Genomic DNA, 15,244 nt, shown 5'->3' with positions numbered 1-15,244 from the left:
CACAGCGAGCTGTTTAAGCCCAGAGTCTGGAGTTTCTCATCTAGCTTGGAGGGCACTATGGTGCTGAATGCTGAGCTGTAGTCTACAAACAGCATTCTCACATAAGTGTTCTTTTTTCCAGGTGGGAGAGAGCAGTGTGTAGTGTAGATGCAATGGCATCATCAGTGGAGCGGTTGTTGCGGTAAGCAAACTGCAATGGGTCAAGAGAGAGAGGCAGCACAGAGCAGATGTAATCTCTGATTAGTCTCTCAAAGCATTTGCTGATGATGGGGGTCAGAGCAACAGGACACCAGTCATTTAAGCAAGTGATTTTTGATTGCTTTGGAACAGGCACAATGGTGGTTTTAAAGCATGTGGGGACTACAGACAAAGAGAGGGAAAGGTTGAAAATGTCCGTAAAAACACCAGCCAGCTGGTTCGCGCACGCTCTGATGACGCGGCCCGGAATGCCATCTGGGCCCGCGGCTTTGCGGATATTTACCCGTCGGAAGGATTGGGTTACATTCGCTACAGAGACTGAGAGTGAACTAACCTCTGTAGCTTCGGCCACGAGAGCTCTCTCCGCGAAGGCGGTGTTATTTCCCTCGAAACAAGTATAGAAAGTATTTAGCTCATCCGGGAGAGAGGCAGCTGTGTTTATGGCGGAGTTTTTATTCTCTTTAAAGGCCGTGATGATGTTAATTTCCTGCCACATGCTTCTAGAGTTGGTGGTGTTAAACTGTCCTTCAATCTTGTTTTTGTACTGGCGTTTTGCTGTTCTGATGTTTGCAGTTTTTCGGAGGGCATAACTGGATTGTTTATGCTCCACGTTCCCGGAATTGAAAGCGGAGGTCCGCACATTAAGTGCCGCGCGAACATCGCTATTTATCCATGGCTTCTGGTTCTGGTAGATCCATATTGTTCTGGTCGGAAATACGTCCTCCATGCACTGTATGGAGCTACAGAGCTGAGACATTTTTCTAAAAATCTTCATTTGTATTCTGCAGAAGAATGTCATAGACATCTAGGATGGCATGAGGGTGAGTAAATGATGATACATTTTTCATTTTTGGGTGAAATGCCCCTTTAATTCACAAAGGAGACAATCTTCCTTGCTTCCTAAATAATCTTTGTCAGGTTAGCTTAAGCAGTTAGCTCTTAAAACTTTTGTTTTTTCTTGATTATCTTCCTTGTATGCTTAATAATATTATTGACAAATTCATTAACTCTTAGATATCTGGGGAAAACACCTCTACTGTGTAGCAATGCTTGCTGCTTTTCTGCTTTTCATTTATATTCTGTAACTTTTTCTGATCATCTCTTTCTCCCTGTTTGCCAGGAGCAGAATAAGCACTAGTAGGAAAGCTTGACAGAGGGAACTACAGAAAGGTTCAGTGCTACTTTGTATTCTGACTAACTCTGAGTTTCTGTATGAGAGTGACAACTAGCAGGCATTTTAATCAGTGATTGTGACCTAAAATACAGTTGAGTCACACCTCACAGTCACATCTTTTTGCACACGTCTTACAAACACAGAACCAGTATTTCAGCACTTCAGTTGAGGGAAAACGAAACTTAAGTGCTGTTTTGTCTTTCTATCTGAGTGTGCGTGCAGTAAAATGGCAGAAGCCAGTATTTCAGAGGATCAGTTCAGCTGTCCAGTGTGTCTGGATCTATTGAAGGATCCAGTGACCATTCCCTGTGGACACAGTTATTGTATGAGCTGTATTACAGACTGCTGGGATCAGGATGATCTGAAGGGAGTCTACAGCTGCCCCCTTTGCAAACACATTTTCACTCCAAGACCTGTTGTAGGTAAGAATGTGGTGTTCGCTGAAATGTTGGAGAAACTGAAGACGACTAAACTCCAAGCTGCTGTTCCTGCTCACTGTTACGCTGGACCTGAAGATGTGGAGTGTAATGTCTGTACCAGAAGAAAATACAAAGCCGTCAAGTCCTGTCTAGTGTGTATGAAGTCTTACTGTGAAACTCATTTTAAGCGTCATGAGAAATTTCACCCAGGCAAGCGACACAAAGTGATCAATGCCACTGGACGACTTCAGGAGATGATCTGTCCAAAACACAATAAACAGTTGGACATCTACTGTCGCACTGACCAGCAGAGCGTTTGTGAACTGTGTATGATGGATGAACACAAATACCATGAGTCTGTATCAGTTTCAGAAGAGAGAATAAATAAACAGGTAAGAATTAATTAAATTAGATGTTGAGAGTAATGCTGAAACTCAAGCTTATTATTATTTCATTATGTGAGACGAAACAGACCAGGAAGTGATACTAAAGACATGAAACTAGTATGGCTATGTTGCTTGGGACAGCGGTCAATTATACAGTTTAACTATTAATATTTAAAAATATTTGAACACAGAATGCCAGAATTGATTTAAGAGATATGCATGAAAAAATTATCATATATATTAATGTTATTATAATCTGTAGTTGCATACGCGAATGATTTACCTGCAATGTAAAGGGCTGACCAGTCCAGAATCGATCATTAACCATTGAGCAACACTACTCCACCAATATTGGATTCATGCAGGTTTTACATGAAGAGTGTACTTTTAGGTATCATTTCTGAAGTTTACTGTTATTGGTTTGCCCTACAGAAACAGTTGAAGGATATACAGAGAGGCCTGCGTCAGATAATCCAGGAGAGAGAGAAAGATGTTGAGGAGCTGAAAGAGGCTGTGAAGTCTCATAAGGTAAGTTTTGAGGAGAAGAGAAGTTTGAGACTCATGTAACAGGAGTCAGCTGGCACGTGATAGTCTTTAGCCTCCTTGTTAGCACGCACGCCTCCCATGCCGGCTGACACCGGTTCGAATCCCGCTCGGAGCGGGTCGAGTAGGACTGGTTACAGTGGTGCCGTGACCCGGATGGGAGTGAGGTTTAGGGTGGTGAGTGTAATGTGAGTCAGCTGTTATGTGATAGCTGTGCGGTATGTATACACCTCACTCCCCTGGCCACAAAAGGCACACTAGCGAGTGACGCTAGAGGCTGTAGCCTTTAGCCTCCTCATTAGCACGGCTGCCTCTCTTATCAGAGATGCCGGTTCGAATCCTGCTCGGAGCGGGTCGAGCAGGACTGGTTACACTCAGTATTGGAGCTCTTTCAGTACCACTGAAGCCTACTATGTGATTGTAATGTGTGTAACAGCGCTCTGCAGAGACAGCAGTGGAGGACAGTGATAGGATCTTTACTGAGCTGATACGCTCCATTGAGAGAAGCCGCTCTGAGGTGACACAGCTAATTAGAGATCAGGAAAATGCTGCAGTGAGTGAAGCTGAAGGACTCTTGAAGCGACTAGAGCAGAAGATTGCTGATCTGAAGAGGAGAGACACTGAGATGGAGCAACTTGCACAAACACATGATCACATCCATTTCCTCAAGGTAACTGAACTGAAAATATGACAGTAGATCCTGCTATTTCAGGAGACTTTTACTACATTAGTTGTAATGCTGACTGGAATGCTGTCAGGAATCCAGTCAGGTGATGTTAAGGGTTTGTGTTCTCATGATGTCGCTAAACATATAGGAAATTTCACAAGAAGATCTTTATTTTCTTTCTTCAGTCTTTGTGTCTTAATTTGAGTATTGCGTTTGCATTTGTGTATGTTTGTTTGCAGTGTCTGTCTGCTGCTGAATCTACAGATGTTCCCAGCATCATTGTCACTAATCTGATCTCTTTTGATGATGTGAGAAAGTCTCTCTCTCAACTAAGAAAGAAACTTGAGGATCTGTGCAAAGGCAAGATCAAAAATATATCGGATAGAGGTAAAATATTGTTTATTCAATCCCGGAAGTGAGTAGAGCGTTATTATACTGTAAAACATTGCAATGAATATGGGATGGATTTAGATTGTTTTTACACTTAAATGATTTCTATTGGTTTCCATAGTGAAATGCATCCAGACCATTCCCCTCCATGACCCCAAGACCAGGGAGGAGTTTTTACGATGTAAGTTACTATGAAAATACATGAACACAGAAGGACAATTATATGCATAGATATTCACTGTAAAACCAGTTGGTGCTTCTTGTGGTAACATCCTTGTTAACAGGTGTTATTAAAATGTAAAATAAGATTTAATAAGACCGAATATTTGTAGTAAAAATACAGTGAAAGCAAAATTTTATACTTTGTGTTATGAATAGTTGTTTAGCTAGTTGTATAATTTTTATATATGAAATAAAAAACAAACAGCACTGGACTTATTATTAGATGCAAAAGCTTGGTGGCATTTTAATCAAATACTATTTCTACTTTGAAACTAAAAAGCATAGAGACTAGATGCAATTAAAGATGCACTGAGTATATATATTTTGTTCTGTTTATGTCGTACACTGACACCTGGTGGCAGCAAAACACAAGAGTTTTTAGTTACCAATGCCTTTGTAGAAATTCACTATTCACAGTCAGCCATGACTCATTGAATCCAAAAGTTGGTTACTGAGATTAAGAAACTGAGACACGTTTTCTGTGATGTCTGAAGCTTCATTCGGCTGATAATCACGTGACTGCCTCGGTATCAGTTATAAAAGAAGCACAAATGCCAGTGCAAGTTTGAACCCAGGCCAATACAGTCACATAACAAGCACATTTCAATCCCCTTTTAATAAAATGTTACTGCCCAGACCACATACATATTTATTTTCCATCTACATGTTAATAACAAGTTATTAATTCACACTAATTTTTCTTTTTTTAACAGAACACAGTGACTTTGTAACTCATATATGAAGCCCTTAAGGCTTGAGCATTTACTTGGTTATTTATTTATTAACTTTAGTGAAAAAAACACGAAAACAACATAACAGCGTTGATAATAAATTGTATTGCTTCCAGTTACAGCAGCTTAGTAGGTGCGCTTCAATTTTTTGACCACCAGATGGCAGCAGAGCATTTGAGTGAAGCGGAGCGGCGTGACACTGCACTCTACCCACTCCATGCGCATGCGCTCCGCTTAACCGCTCATGGCTCAAGCTAACGCTCCGCTCAAAGCTGTGTCTCGTTTGGAAGGCTGCGTCCTCTGGAGGTTGCATTTGTTGGCCGCATACGTCATCGAGGCTGTTTCGTTTCATAAAAGTGAGTAGAACACTTCGAATGCGACCTTCTTTCACGGGAATTCGGAGGATGCATGAGGTGTATCCTCCTTGGGCACTCATAACCCACAATTCTTTGCTTCAACGGAAATGTCTTAAAAAAATAACGCCAATTTGCCCGTAAATATGATGTTCAAACGCAAGGAATGTTAATTACCAAGTTGAAGTACCTCAGTAGATGGGTGCAGAGTGTATAATTATATGAATATATAAAGTATTAGACTAAAAGTGCACCTGTAAAATCTATTTTCTTTTCTCTTTACATCATTATAACTCTCCTAAAATGTACCTCATACATTCCCTTCCAAAGGGACTTTGTTCCCTTCTCACTCAAAGCGCTCGCACTTGTTAAAGAGTGGCGTGCTGTCATAGCAACCATGATAGTTCTGTTTCCCCGTCTCATTTAAATGAGGATGCTCTGTATACTGCAGCCTTCAAAGGACACGTCCTACCTAGCACGCAGCCTTCGTAACGAGACACAGCTGAAGTACCGCTCACGCTTACCGGTTAAAAAAAAAAAAAAAAAAAAAGAGTAATTGCCCCTTTGCCCAGGTAGACTGAGGTGCCCCTCTGGGTGACATATAGGCTATATGCCGACATTTATTCAATTACAAAATGCTTAGTAATGTACACATCTGAAATTATGTGATTGTATTGTTGTGTTTTTAGATTTTATATAAAATCTCGCTGTTAATTTTGTAATGGTTTACAACGGCTGTTAGGTAATATGCAATCTAAAGGACTGTGGTTAATTATATAATAATTATATTAGTAGATACCATGTGCCCCCTTTTTTTTCCTTGATATTTTTAAAGCAGCATAAAGTGAATCTGGACTTTATATGCGTCAAACGATCATGTGTTGTGGATGCGCTCCTTATATTTACAGCAGGGTTTAACCATGGATTTAACAAATAAAAAAATATTCGTCCTGCATAAAGTGAGATTTTTTTCCAATATATATACACATGCAGCCAAAAGTTTGGAATAATGTACAGATTTTGCTCTTATGGAAAGAAATTGGTACTTTTATTCACCAAAATGGCATTCAGCTGATCACAATGGACATTAATAACGTGAAAATGTACTATTACAATTTGAAAAAAATGACTACTTCAAAGAGTTCTCATCAAAAAATCCTCCTTGTGCAGCAATGACAGCTTTGAAGATCGTTGGCATTCTAGCTGTCAGTTTGTCCAGATATTCAGGTGACATTTCACCCCACGCTTCCTGTAGCACTTGCCATAGATGTGACTGTCATGTCGGACACTTCTCACGCACCTTACAGTCTAGCTGATCCCACAAAAGTTCAGTGGGGTTAAGATCCATAACACTCTTTTCCAATTATCTGTTGTCCAATGTCTGTGTTTCTTTGCCCACTCTAACCTTTTCTTTTTGTTTTTCTGTTTCAAAACTGGCTTTTTCATCGCAATTCTTCCCATAAGGCCTGCACCCCTGAGTCTTCTCTTTACTGTTGTACATGAAACTGGTGTTGAGCGGGTAGAATTCAATGAAACTGTCAGCTGATGACATGTGAGGTGTCTATTTCTCAAACTAGAGACTCTGATGTACTTATCCTCTTGTTTAGTTGTGCATCTGGCCTTCCACATCTCTTTCTGTCCTTGTTAGAGCTTGTTGTCCTTTGTCTTTGAAGACTGTAGTGTACACCTTTGTATGAAATCTTCCGTTTTTTTTTTTTTTCTTTTTTTTGGCCATTTCAAGCATTGTATAGCCTTCATTCCTCAACAGTGATTGACTGACGAGTTTCTAGAGAAAGCTGTTTCTTTTTTGCCATTTTTGACCTAATATTGACCTTAAGACATGCCAGTCTATTGCATACTGTGGCAGCTCAAAAACAAACACAAAGACAATGTTAAACTTAATTTAACTAACCAAATTGCTTTCAGCTGTGTTTGATATAATGACAAGTGATTTTCTAGTACCAATTGAGCAATATAGCATGATTACTCAATGATAAGGTGTTTGAATGATGGCTGCTGGAAATAGGGTCTGTCTAGATTTGATCAAAAATGACTTTTTTCAAATAGTGATGGTGCTGTTTATTTACATCAGTGATGCTCTGACTATACTTTGTGATCCGTTGAATGCAACTTTGGTGAATTAAAGTACCAATTTCCTTCCGAAACAGCAAAATCTGTACATTATTCCAAACTTTTGGCCGCCAGTGTATATTGGATGAAATCATGTTTAATGATCCCAAAACAAATGAAAAATATTGAATCCACTAATTACACTTTAAGAAAAGTTTTTTTCTAATGTAGGCTATAATCATTTATAGCTTTTTTCTCTGTGCATGAATGCAGCAAACGATGTCGAAAGATGTTATCCGCAACCGCTAATTTTTTTTTATTTATTTATTTTTTACATTTCACAAATCATTAAGGTGTGGATTTGGCTTTGGGAAACTGAGCAACAGGTATGTGCCACTTTATCCCAAAGCAGAAATCAAAAGCTACGGGTGGTCGATTAAGTGAGATAATCCCGCTATGAAATTCACTATGTGAGTGTGTAAATATTTACCAGTCAAATGCTCAAGTGTACAGTGAAGGCATGAAAGCAGAATGCTGCGCCTGTAAATTAGAACACACTGATCCACAAGAATATACATGTTTATTAGTTTTGATGCATGTATTTTGTGTGTGTGTGTGTCTTGCCGGGATTCAAGGAAATATGCTTTGCCAATGTACAGTATTAATAAGCTTACATATTCAATTGAGGGTGCTCTAATGTTCACACCCACACAGAACCAGGCCTGCATCTAGCTGGCAGCTGCACTGACATGATTGTTAAACTACAAGATATCTTACTATCTACTTATCTATTAATTTATTATCGAATGGTAGTGTAGCCTACTAGCTCACCTTTTGCTGTGCTACCATGTTCGCGTAAAGCATCCTCGTGCTTTCTGGCAATATGACGCTTAAGATTCCAAAGGGAATCTTAGCTAACTCTCACAGTCTCTCCACTCCCCTTCGATTTCTTCTCCTTCCTCGTTCTTAGCTTTGATTTTTACTTTGCATTTATGTATAAGGTTTGCATCTTCATCAAACAATGTTTGAACTCCATAACCTCAGACCTACTGCTTATTTCGCAGATTCCCAAATCAGCATATCACGAAGCGCATTCTGGGTTGAGTGAGCGGCTTGAGTGAGCGGAGTGTAATCTTCAAAAAGGCACTCTCTGCTCAGGTGAAATTATCACCCCTCTGCTCCACGCTCCGCTCGCATGCTCTGAATGGCAGTATATTAAAACTTGTGCAGAAGCTTTAAGTAATTAACTCAATTTCAGTACATTCATAATGAAAACCCCATTGCTTCAGAAAGCTTCATTTTCCTAACACTACTGGAGACAGGACGCAAACACTGGGGAGAAGGGCCTTTTTACAAGCTACCTCAATCCAGTTGTCATTTCAGGTAAAACATTACACCTGTTAGTTGACTCCACCCTGTAGATGGAAAAAGAGACAACACCACCTGGTGGACAGAATAGCACAAACAGAGTGGAATCAAGCAGGGTTGTTGCATAAAACACACAAACACACTTTGATGTGGTTAATAAGTGACACACAATGTTGTCAAACTTTTTCCCTAAGGTTTCGAACAACTCTTGCCTATTTTATCTCCAACAGATTCCCATCAGCTCACTCTAGATCTAAACACATTGAATGGACTCCTCTGTCTATCTGATGGGAACAGAGTGATTTCTCAAGGTGACACATTCAACCACTATCCTGATCATCCAGACAGATTTGATTACTGGGAACAGGTGTTGTGTAGAGAGAGTGTGTGTGGTCGCTGTTACTGGGAGGTGGAGCTGGATGAGAGTAGTCATGTGGAAATAGCAGTGTCTTATAAGAACATCAGCAGGAAGGGAGAATGTATGAGAAATGACTGCTTATTTGGATTTAATAATCAGTCCTGGAGTTTGTACTGCTCTTCTGACAGACACAGATTCAGTTACAATAATATAAAGACTGAACTCCCTGTAGTGTGCAGCTCATGTAGAATAGGAGTGTATGTGGATCACAGTGCAGGAATTCTGTCTTTCTACAGCGTCTCTGAAACAATGACTCTCATCCACAGAGTCCAGACCACATTCACTCAACCTCTGTATCCGGGGTTTAGAGTTTACTGGGGATCAGTGATGAAACTGTGTGATTTAACACCATAGAGTTCCACATGTTAGTATACGTATGTAAGTATATGTATGTTAGTATATATACTGTATATACATGCTTGCCAAAGCACAGCTTTGAGCTGCATTTTAAATCATTAACAGTGAGATGTATAATTTCAATGATCAATAACACTACAATCAGTCAATACTACAGTTAACTATAAACTTGTTACCGTCAATAAAAATGTCTTCTATGATTAAATGAAAAATCTGCCAATCACATTAATCTAATGGTTTTAGTGTAAGAGTGAGATAGCATCACCAACTAACACCAAAGATCATAGCCACATGCTATGGGTGCAACAAATTTCTAAACTATAATTTAAATTTTAAAAAACTGAAATAGATCTTTTATAGCTTCAAAGTCTGGAAATGTGTTCATAGTGAAGTAATGTGTTATTTTTGTTCATGTAATCATGAAACATTAAATCATCATCTCACCTAAATGATATGCAAAACAATACTTGTAATAATATAGTAGTGTCTTTCCACTAGATGGCAGCACAAGCCTATTCTCATAAAGCATTCTGTGGCTGTCAATAAAGTAAGATCTGTTCAGTCATTGAGTCGTGTACGTGTGTTCTTAACATTGTGCTAGAAGTGGGATAATCCATGCTTACATGGAAGGGCTGAAACCCCCACAACCCATGATACTAGAAGGAAATATAGCAGACAATGGGACAAAATGAAAACAGAAGTTCAAACTATACGACCACCACAGGCGTAGAGACAAAATCAATAAAGATTCAAAGCTCCACACTGCTTCACGTTATTGGAGATGATGCACTGGAGATACAAAACATTTAAACCTTCATGGACGAAGAGGACAAGACTGGTGTAAAGGTACCCATTCAGAAATTTGACGAACACTTTAAACCTCAACAAAATGTAACATTCGAGAGATGTTTTTAATACAAGATTACAGGCCCCAGGAGAAAGCATTGATCAATTTGTCACCAACCTGAAGACCAAATCTAAGTCATGTGAATTTGGCCAACTTTGCGATAGTTTATTAAAAGACTAGTTGTGGGGATCCAAGATGACCAGGTCAGGCTACTTAGAGAAATTGATTTTAGCCTTATCAAAAGCCATTCAGATTTGCCAAGCTGATCACAGTTAGAGCAGATCCAAGGGCAAGCATCGCAGCAATTAGAAACTGAGATTCACTAAGTAAATAGTAGTAAAAATGAAATGCGACAACAGGAACATACAGTAAATAAAAGTCTGCAAATACATGGTAGAGAGCACACTAAAAGCAGATGCCAGCATTTGGCGAAACGTGCAAGAAATGCTGGAAAATTAAACCATTTTGCTGCAAAATGCATGTCAAGACCACACAAATTAGTATATAGAATTGACAAAGAATCTGACTCAGAGGAAGAGTTCTACATTGACATGGTGAAATTAAAAGGGACAGAGGATTGGGAAGTGAACCTGAAGCTAAATAGCTGTAAAATGAAGTTCAAAATTGATACGGGTGCTCAGTGCAGCGTAATCCCACAGTCAATGCAAATGCATTTGTGCAACAAAATAGAGAAGTCAAAGGCCAAACTCGTCACGTATGGGGGACAATGTCTAAAACCAAAAGGCAAATGTCTGCTTCTAGGAGAGTACAAGGGCAGATATTTGACATAGAATGCCAAATCCTAGAAGAAAATGTACAACTGTTATTGGGGTTTAAGACATGTGCAAATGGGCATTATAAAGTGCATCGGTGAAGTGAGAGCACTGATAGATAGAAGACTAAAAGAGGAGTACTCTGATTTGTTTGGACACATAAAACACATACAAATCAGACAGGATGCTTAACCTGTAAACAACATGATCAACGACTCAAAAAAGTACTGCAAAGAATAAGAACATAAAATTAAACCAGTCCAAAAATCAAGAACATTCTGCTACATGGGGCACATCTTAACATCAGAGGACCTAAAGCCAGATCCTGAAAAAGTGACAGCAGTCAAAAACATGAGCAAACCAATCAACAAAATAGAGCTGCAACACTTCCTGGGAATGGTGACATATTGTACCTTGGAAAATTTATACCACAGCTTTCTACATTGACAGCCCCACAGAGGATCCTCTTAGACAAAGAGGTCAAATGGGTTTTGCATGAAGAGCAATACACCAGTTTTAATGCATTGCAAAAAAATGGTAACAGAAACACCTGTTCTGAAATTCTGTGAGGCATCAAAACCAGTCAAGATGAGTGTTGATGCATCAATTTGTGGAGCTGGCGGAGTGATAATGCAAGATGACCACCCTGTAGCATTTGCTTCGAAAGCATTCACAGTTACTCAGAAGAGATGGGCACAGATAGAAAAAGAGCATACAGCAATTGTCTTAATATTGTAAAAAATTACCACTACATATTTGGTAGAGAATTTGAGGTGGAAAGTGATCCACTGGCTGAAACCCCCATAAGACTACAAAAAATTCTGCTAAAGATACAGAAATACAACATAACAGTGCAATAACGAAAAGGTAAATAATTGTATGTAGCTGATGCTTTAAGCAGAAAAAAAAAACAAAAAAAAACAAAACAACAACAACAGTGGGAAGCAAGCAATGACAACATACAAATATACATGGTGATGAATTTACCCATAGCTCCAGATAGACTACAAGAGATCAAGGCAGCAACAGAAAAAAGATCAAATTCTACAAATAAATGAAAAATCTGATCATTCCTACAGAAAATGTTAAAGGGTATACAGAGAGGCCTGTGGCAGATAATAGAGGAGAGAGAGAGAAAGATGCTGAGGAGCTGGAAGAGGCTGCAAAGTCTCATAAGGTGAGTTTTGAGCAGAAGAGATGTTTCAGTTTCAGTCCCACTGAAGCCCACTATGTGATTGTAATGTGTGTGTAACAGCGCTGTGCACAGACAGCAATGGAGGACAGTGAAAGTATTTTTACTGAGCTGATGCCCTCCATTGAGAGAAGCTGCTCTGAAGTGACACAGATGATCAGAGATCAGGAAAAGGCTGCAGTGAGTACAGCTTAAGGACTCTTGAAGCGACTAGAGCAGAAGATTGCTGATCTGAAGAGGAGAGATGCTGAGCTGGAGCAGCTTGCACACAAATGATGAAATGAGGGCTAACGATTGGCGGAATCCATCATTCACGGAACGATCATTAGCTGAGAAAGATGGAACTGGCGAACACGGATTGGACGGCTGAACCAGACAATCCTGTTGCAGGTAGTGCCACAGAGACAGTTGAGGAGACAGTTTTGGATTATGATGTGGCATGCAATGGCATGTGTCTCATTTGTCACTTGTATTTGAGTGGAAACTTGGAAAGAGAGAAACAGGGTAGTGGGAATTGGCAGCACACTATTACTGTGCTTATTTTTAGAAATCCTTCTTTGGAGGCAGATACATGTGATCCGTTACCTGTTCTGAATTTATAAATAAAGTTCCTGAAAGATGGCCAAACTCTTGTAGTAGGAGAGTGCCTGCATGGCAGGGAGGACAACTTTGCACTCAAAGCACCATGACCCTGTGACAAGAGCCAACAGACACACCCAATGTGGGGCTCAAACAGACAACCCTTAGATATAGAGTCTCACGCTCTACCAACTTAGCAAGCCAGACCTGCAGCTGTTCTCCTGTGGACTCAACTTGCATGTCTTAAATGAATCCTCCCATTTCAAATGTGTCTGACAGTAACCTCTTCAAAGGTAGGGTTGGGGTTAAGACTTGGGCTTGGCTAAGAGTTTCCTTTATTTGTTTTACCGGCATCTGTATTTCCACACTTCTGTACACTGGGTGATGACACATTTGAGACTTTGACAAATAAGTTTTGCGAATTGCTCAACCAAAACGTTAGAACAGTGTTATAATAAAAGGAGTGGGCTGGAGAAAGGAGATGTGCAACTTAATGATGTCAGTGGAGCCTCATCAACAATGCCATTAAAATGCAGAGCGCAACTCTCCTTGGGGAGCTGGCTTCTATCTCCTTGTATGCACCATTGTGAAAGATAAATCAATATATTGCACGGAGCACAGGTAAGGCTTTTTCTCCCATTATTGAATTGTGCTGACCGTGGTGTAGGGCTTTAGGGATCACAGTCACAACCGCTAGTGATGGCAAAATGAAGCTTTCTGAAGCAATGGGGCTTTAAATTCAAATGTATTGAAATTGGGTTCATTATTCAAAGCTTCTGTATAAGGTTCAATAAACTGCCATCTGTTGGTCAAAAAATTAAATGCACCTTGTAAGTCTCTGTGGTGGATGATATTTGTTTTGGAGCAATAAAAATATCAACGATATACATTATGTCGCTTTTGTCTTTTGTTCACTTAAGCCTTTATAAATAACCCAGTATTTCAAGGTTCAAGCAAGGGCTTTATTTATAAGTTAGAAAGTTACTTTATGTTAAAATGTAAAAATACAGCATGTAAGAGTAAATGTATAAATAATACATGAATGAAAATGAATAACAACTTGTAGATTGGGGGAAAAATATGCTTGTGGGCTGGGCAGTAACATTTATAAACAGGGGTGAGTGCTTAAGTGACTGTATTGGGTTCAAATTGTACTGGGATTTGCGCTTCTTTTGAACCAGATACAGAAGCAGTCACACAGTTTTCAGCTGAATGAAGCTTTGGACATCACAGATCATGTGGTTTTGGCAAAAACATATCAAGCTCCGATATGGTGCTTCAATGTGGAATGTGTTGGGTTGTTTTTTTTTTACACACACTTCGAAGCTTCGCTGTCAAATGTCACATCACTAACAACCACCCTCAACTGAAAAGTCTTAATACGTATTATTCAGATTATGTGATCATATTTTGAACCTCACATTCAGCGGCAAATTTCATCACATGGGCAATGTGCGGTTAATTTAGGAAGCATTCAGGATCAGCAATGGATCTGGTAGAGAAACCAAATGTTACATTGCCATTTTGGGTCTGTGCCAAATGAAGGTGAGCCCAAAAATTTGGATGAAGCTATATGTTGGCTTTGTGGGGGAAAACGCTTCCAATCTCCTGACAAAACTCCTGGCATGTCACCCTGCTGTGATTGCAGAACTGGGGTCTTCAAGTGCCAGTGAATGCAGACGCTCAACAGGTCAGACTGGTCTTGCAGAGGCTTTCATCAAAATGAAATACAAAAGAGAAGCTATGAATGGAAGATGCTAATGAATGCTGTAACAAAATGTTTAGTGGTGGAGATGGTGCCATTCTGCACTGGAGAAGTCTACTTTTAAAGAGATGAACCAGTCATTCAATAAAAAGTATGAATTGTCAAGGAGAAACTACTTTGAATGTTAATAAAAGAATGAATGAATGAATGTTACATTTATATAGCGCTTTTCTGATACTACACTCAAAGCGCTTTACACAGTGAACAGCATGCACTCCTCAACCACCACCAGTGTGCAACATCCACCTGGATGATGCAACGGCAGCCATAGTGCGCCAGTACGCTCACCACACACCAGCTGTTGGTGGAGAGGAGAGAGTAGAGTGATACAGCCAATTAATGGATGGGGATTATTAGGAGGCCATGATCAAGAAGGGCCAATGGGAGGGATTTGGTCTGGACACCGGGGTTACACCCCTACTCTTTACAAGAAGTGCCCTGGGATTTTTAATGAACACAGAGAGTCAGGACCTCAGTTTAACGTCTCGTCTGGAGGACGGTGCCTTTTTACAATATAATGTCCCCATTACTATACTGGGGCATTAGGACCCACACAGACCTCAGGGTGAGCACCACCTGCTGGCCTCTCTAAAACCTCTTCCAGCAGCAACCTTAGTTTTTCCCAGGAGGTCTCCCATCCAGGTACTGACCAGGCTCAACCCTGCTTAGCAAGAGATCCAACTTTTCAAAGAAACTAAACAGCACATCATGGCAGATCTGCAAGAAGTTTATTTCTTTTCCGACACAACTGACATGTGGTCCAGAATTAACATGATCCTGTATCCACATGTT

At 39.9% G+C, this 15,244-nt stretch overlaps 1 protein-coding gene across 2 annotated transcripts; it reads left to right on the top strand.

Moving 5' to 3' along the window:
- The first annotated feature begins 428 nt into the window (after positions 1–428).
- On the top strand, positions 429–9,855 carry LOC127440756 (tripartite motif-containing protein 16-like protein). Of its 2 annotated transcripts, XM_051697599.1 has the most exons (7): positions 429–2,183; positions 2,610–2,705; positions 3,157–3,390; positions 3,627–3,774; positions 3,899–3,958; positions 8,752–8,832; positions 9,206–9,855. In XM_051697599.1, the coding sequence occupies exons 1-7, from the start codon at positions 1,599–1,601 to the stop codon at positions 9,265–9,267; spliced, it is 1,266 nt and encodes a 421-aa protein (XP_051553559.1). In that variant the 5' UTR covers positions 429–1,598; the 3' UTR covers positions 9,268–9,855. The 2 variants fall into 2 exon arrangements, with proteins under 2 accessions (XP_051553559.1, XP_051553558.1); XM_051697598.1 differs by having other exon boundaries at positions 8,752–9,855.
- The last annotated feature ends 5,389 nt before the right edge of the window (positions 9,856–15,244 follow it).

Source organism: Myxocyprinus asiaticus, chromosome 5 (genome assembly GCF_019703515.2).
Source record: "Myxocyprinus asiaticus isolate MX2 ecotype Aquarium Trade chromosome 5, UBuf_Myxa_2, whole genome shotgun sequence".
NCBI classification, from domain to species: domain Eukaryota; kingdom Metazoa; phylum Chordata; class Actinopteri; order Cypriniformes; family Catostomidae; genus Myxocyprinus; species Myxocyprinus asiaticus.
The sequence above is the reverse complement of the archived record's forward strand: the minus strand, read 5'-3'. Positions and strand labels throughout refer to the sequence as shown.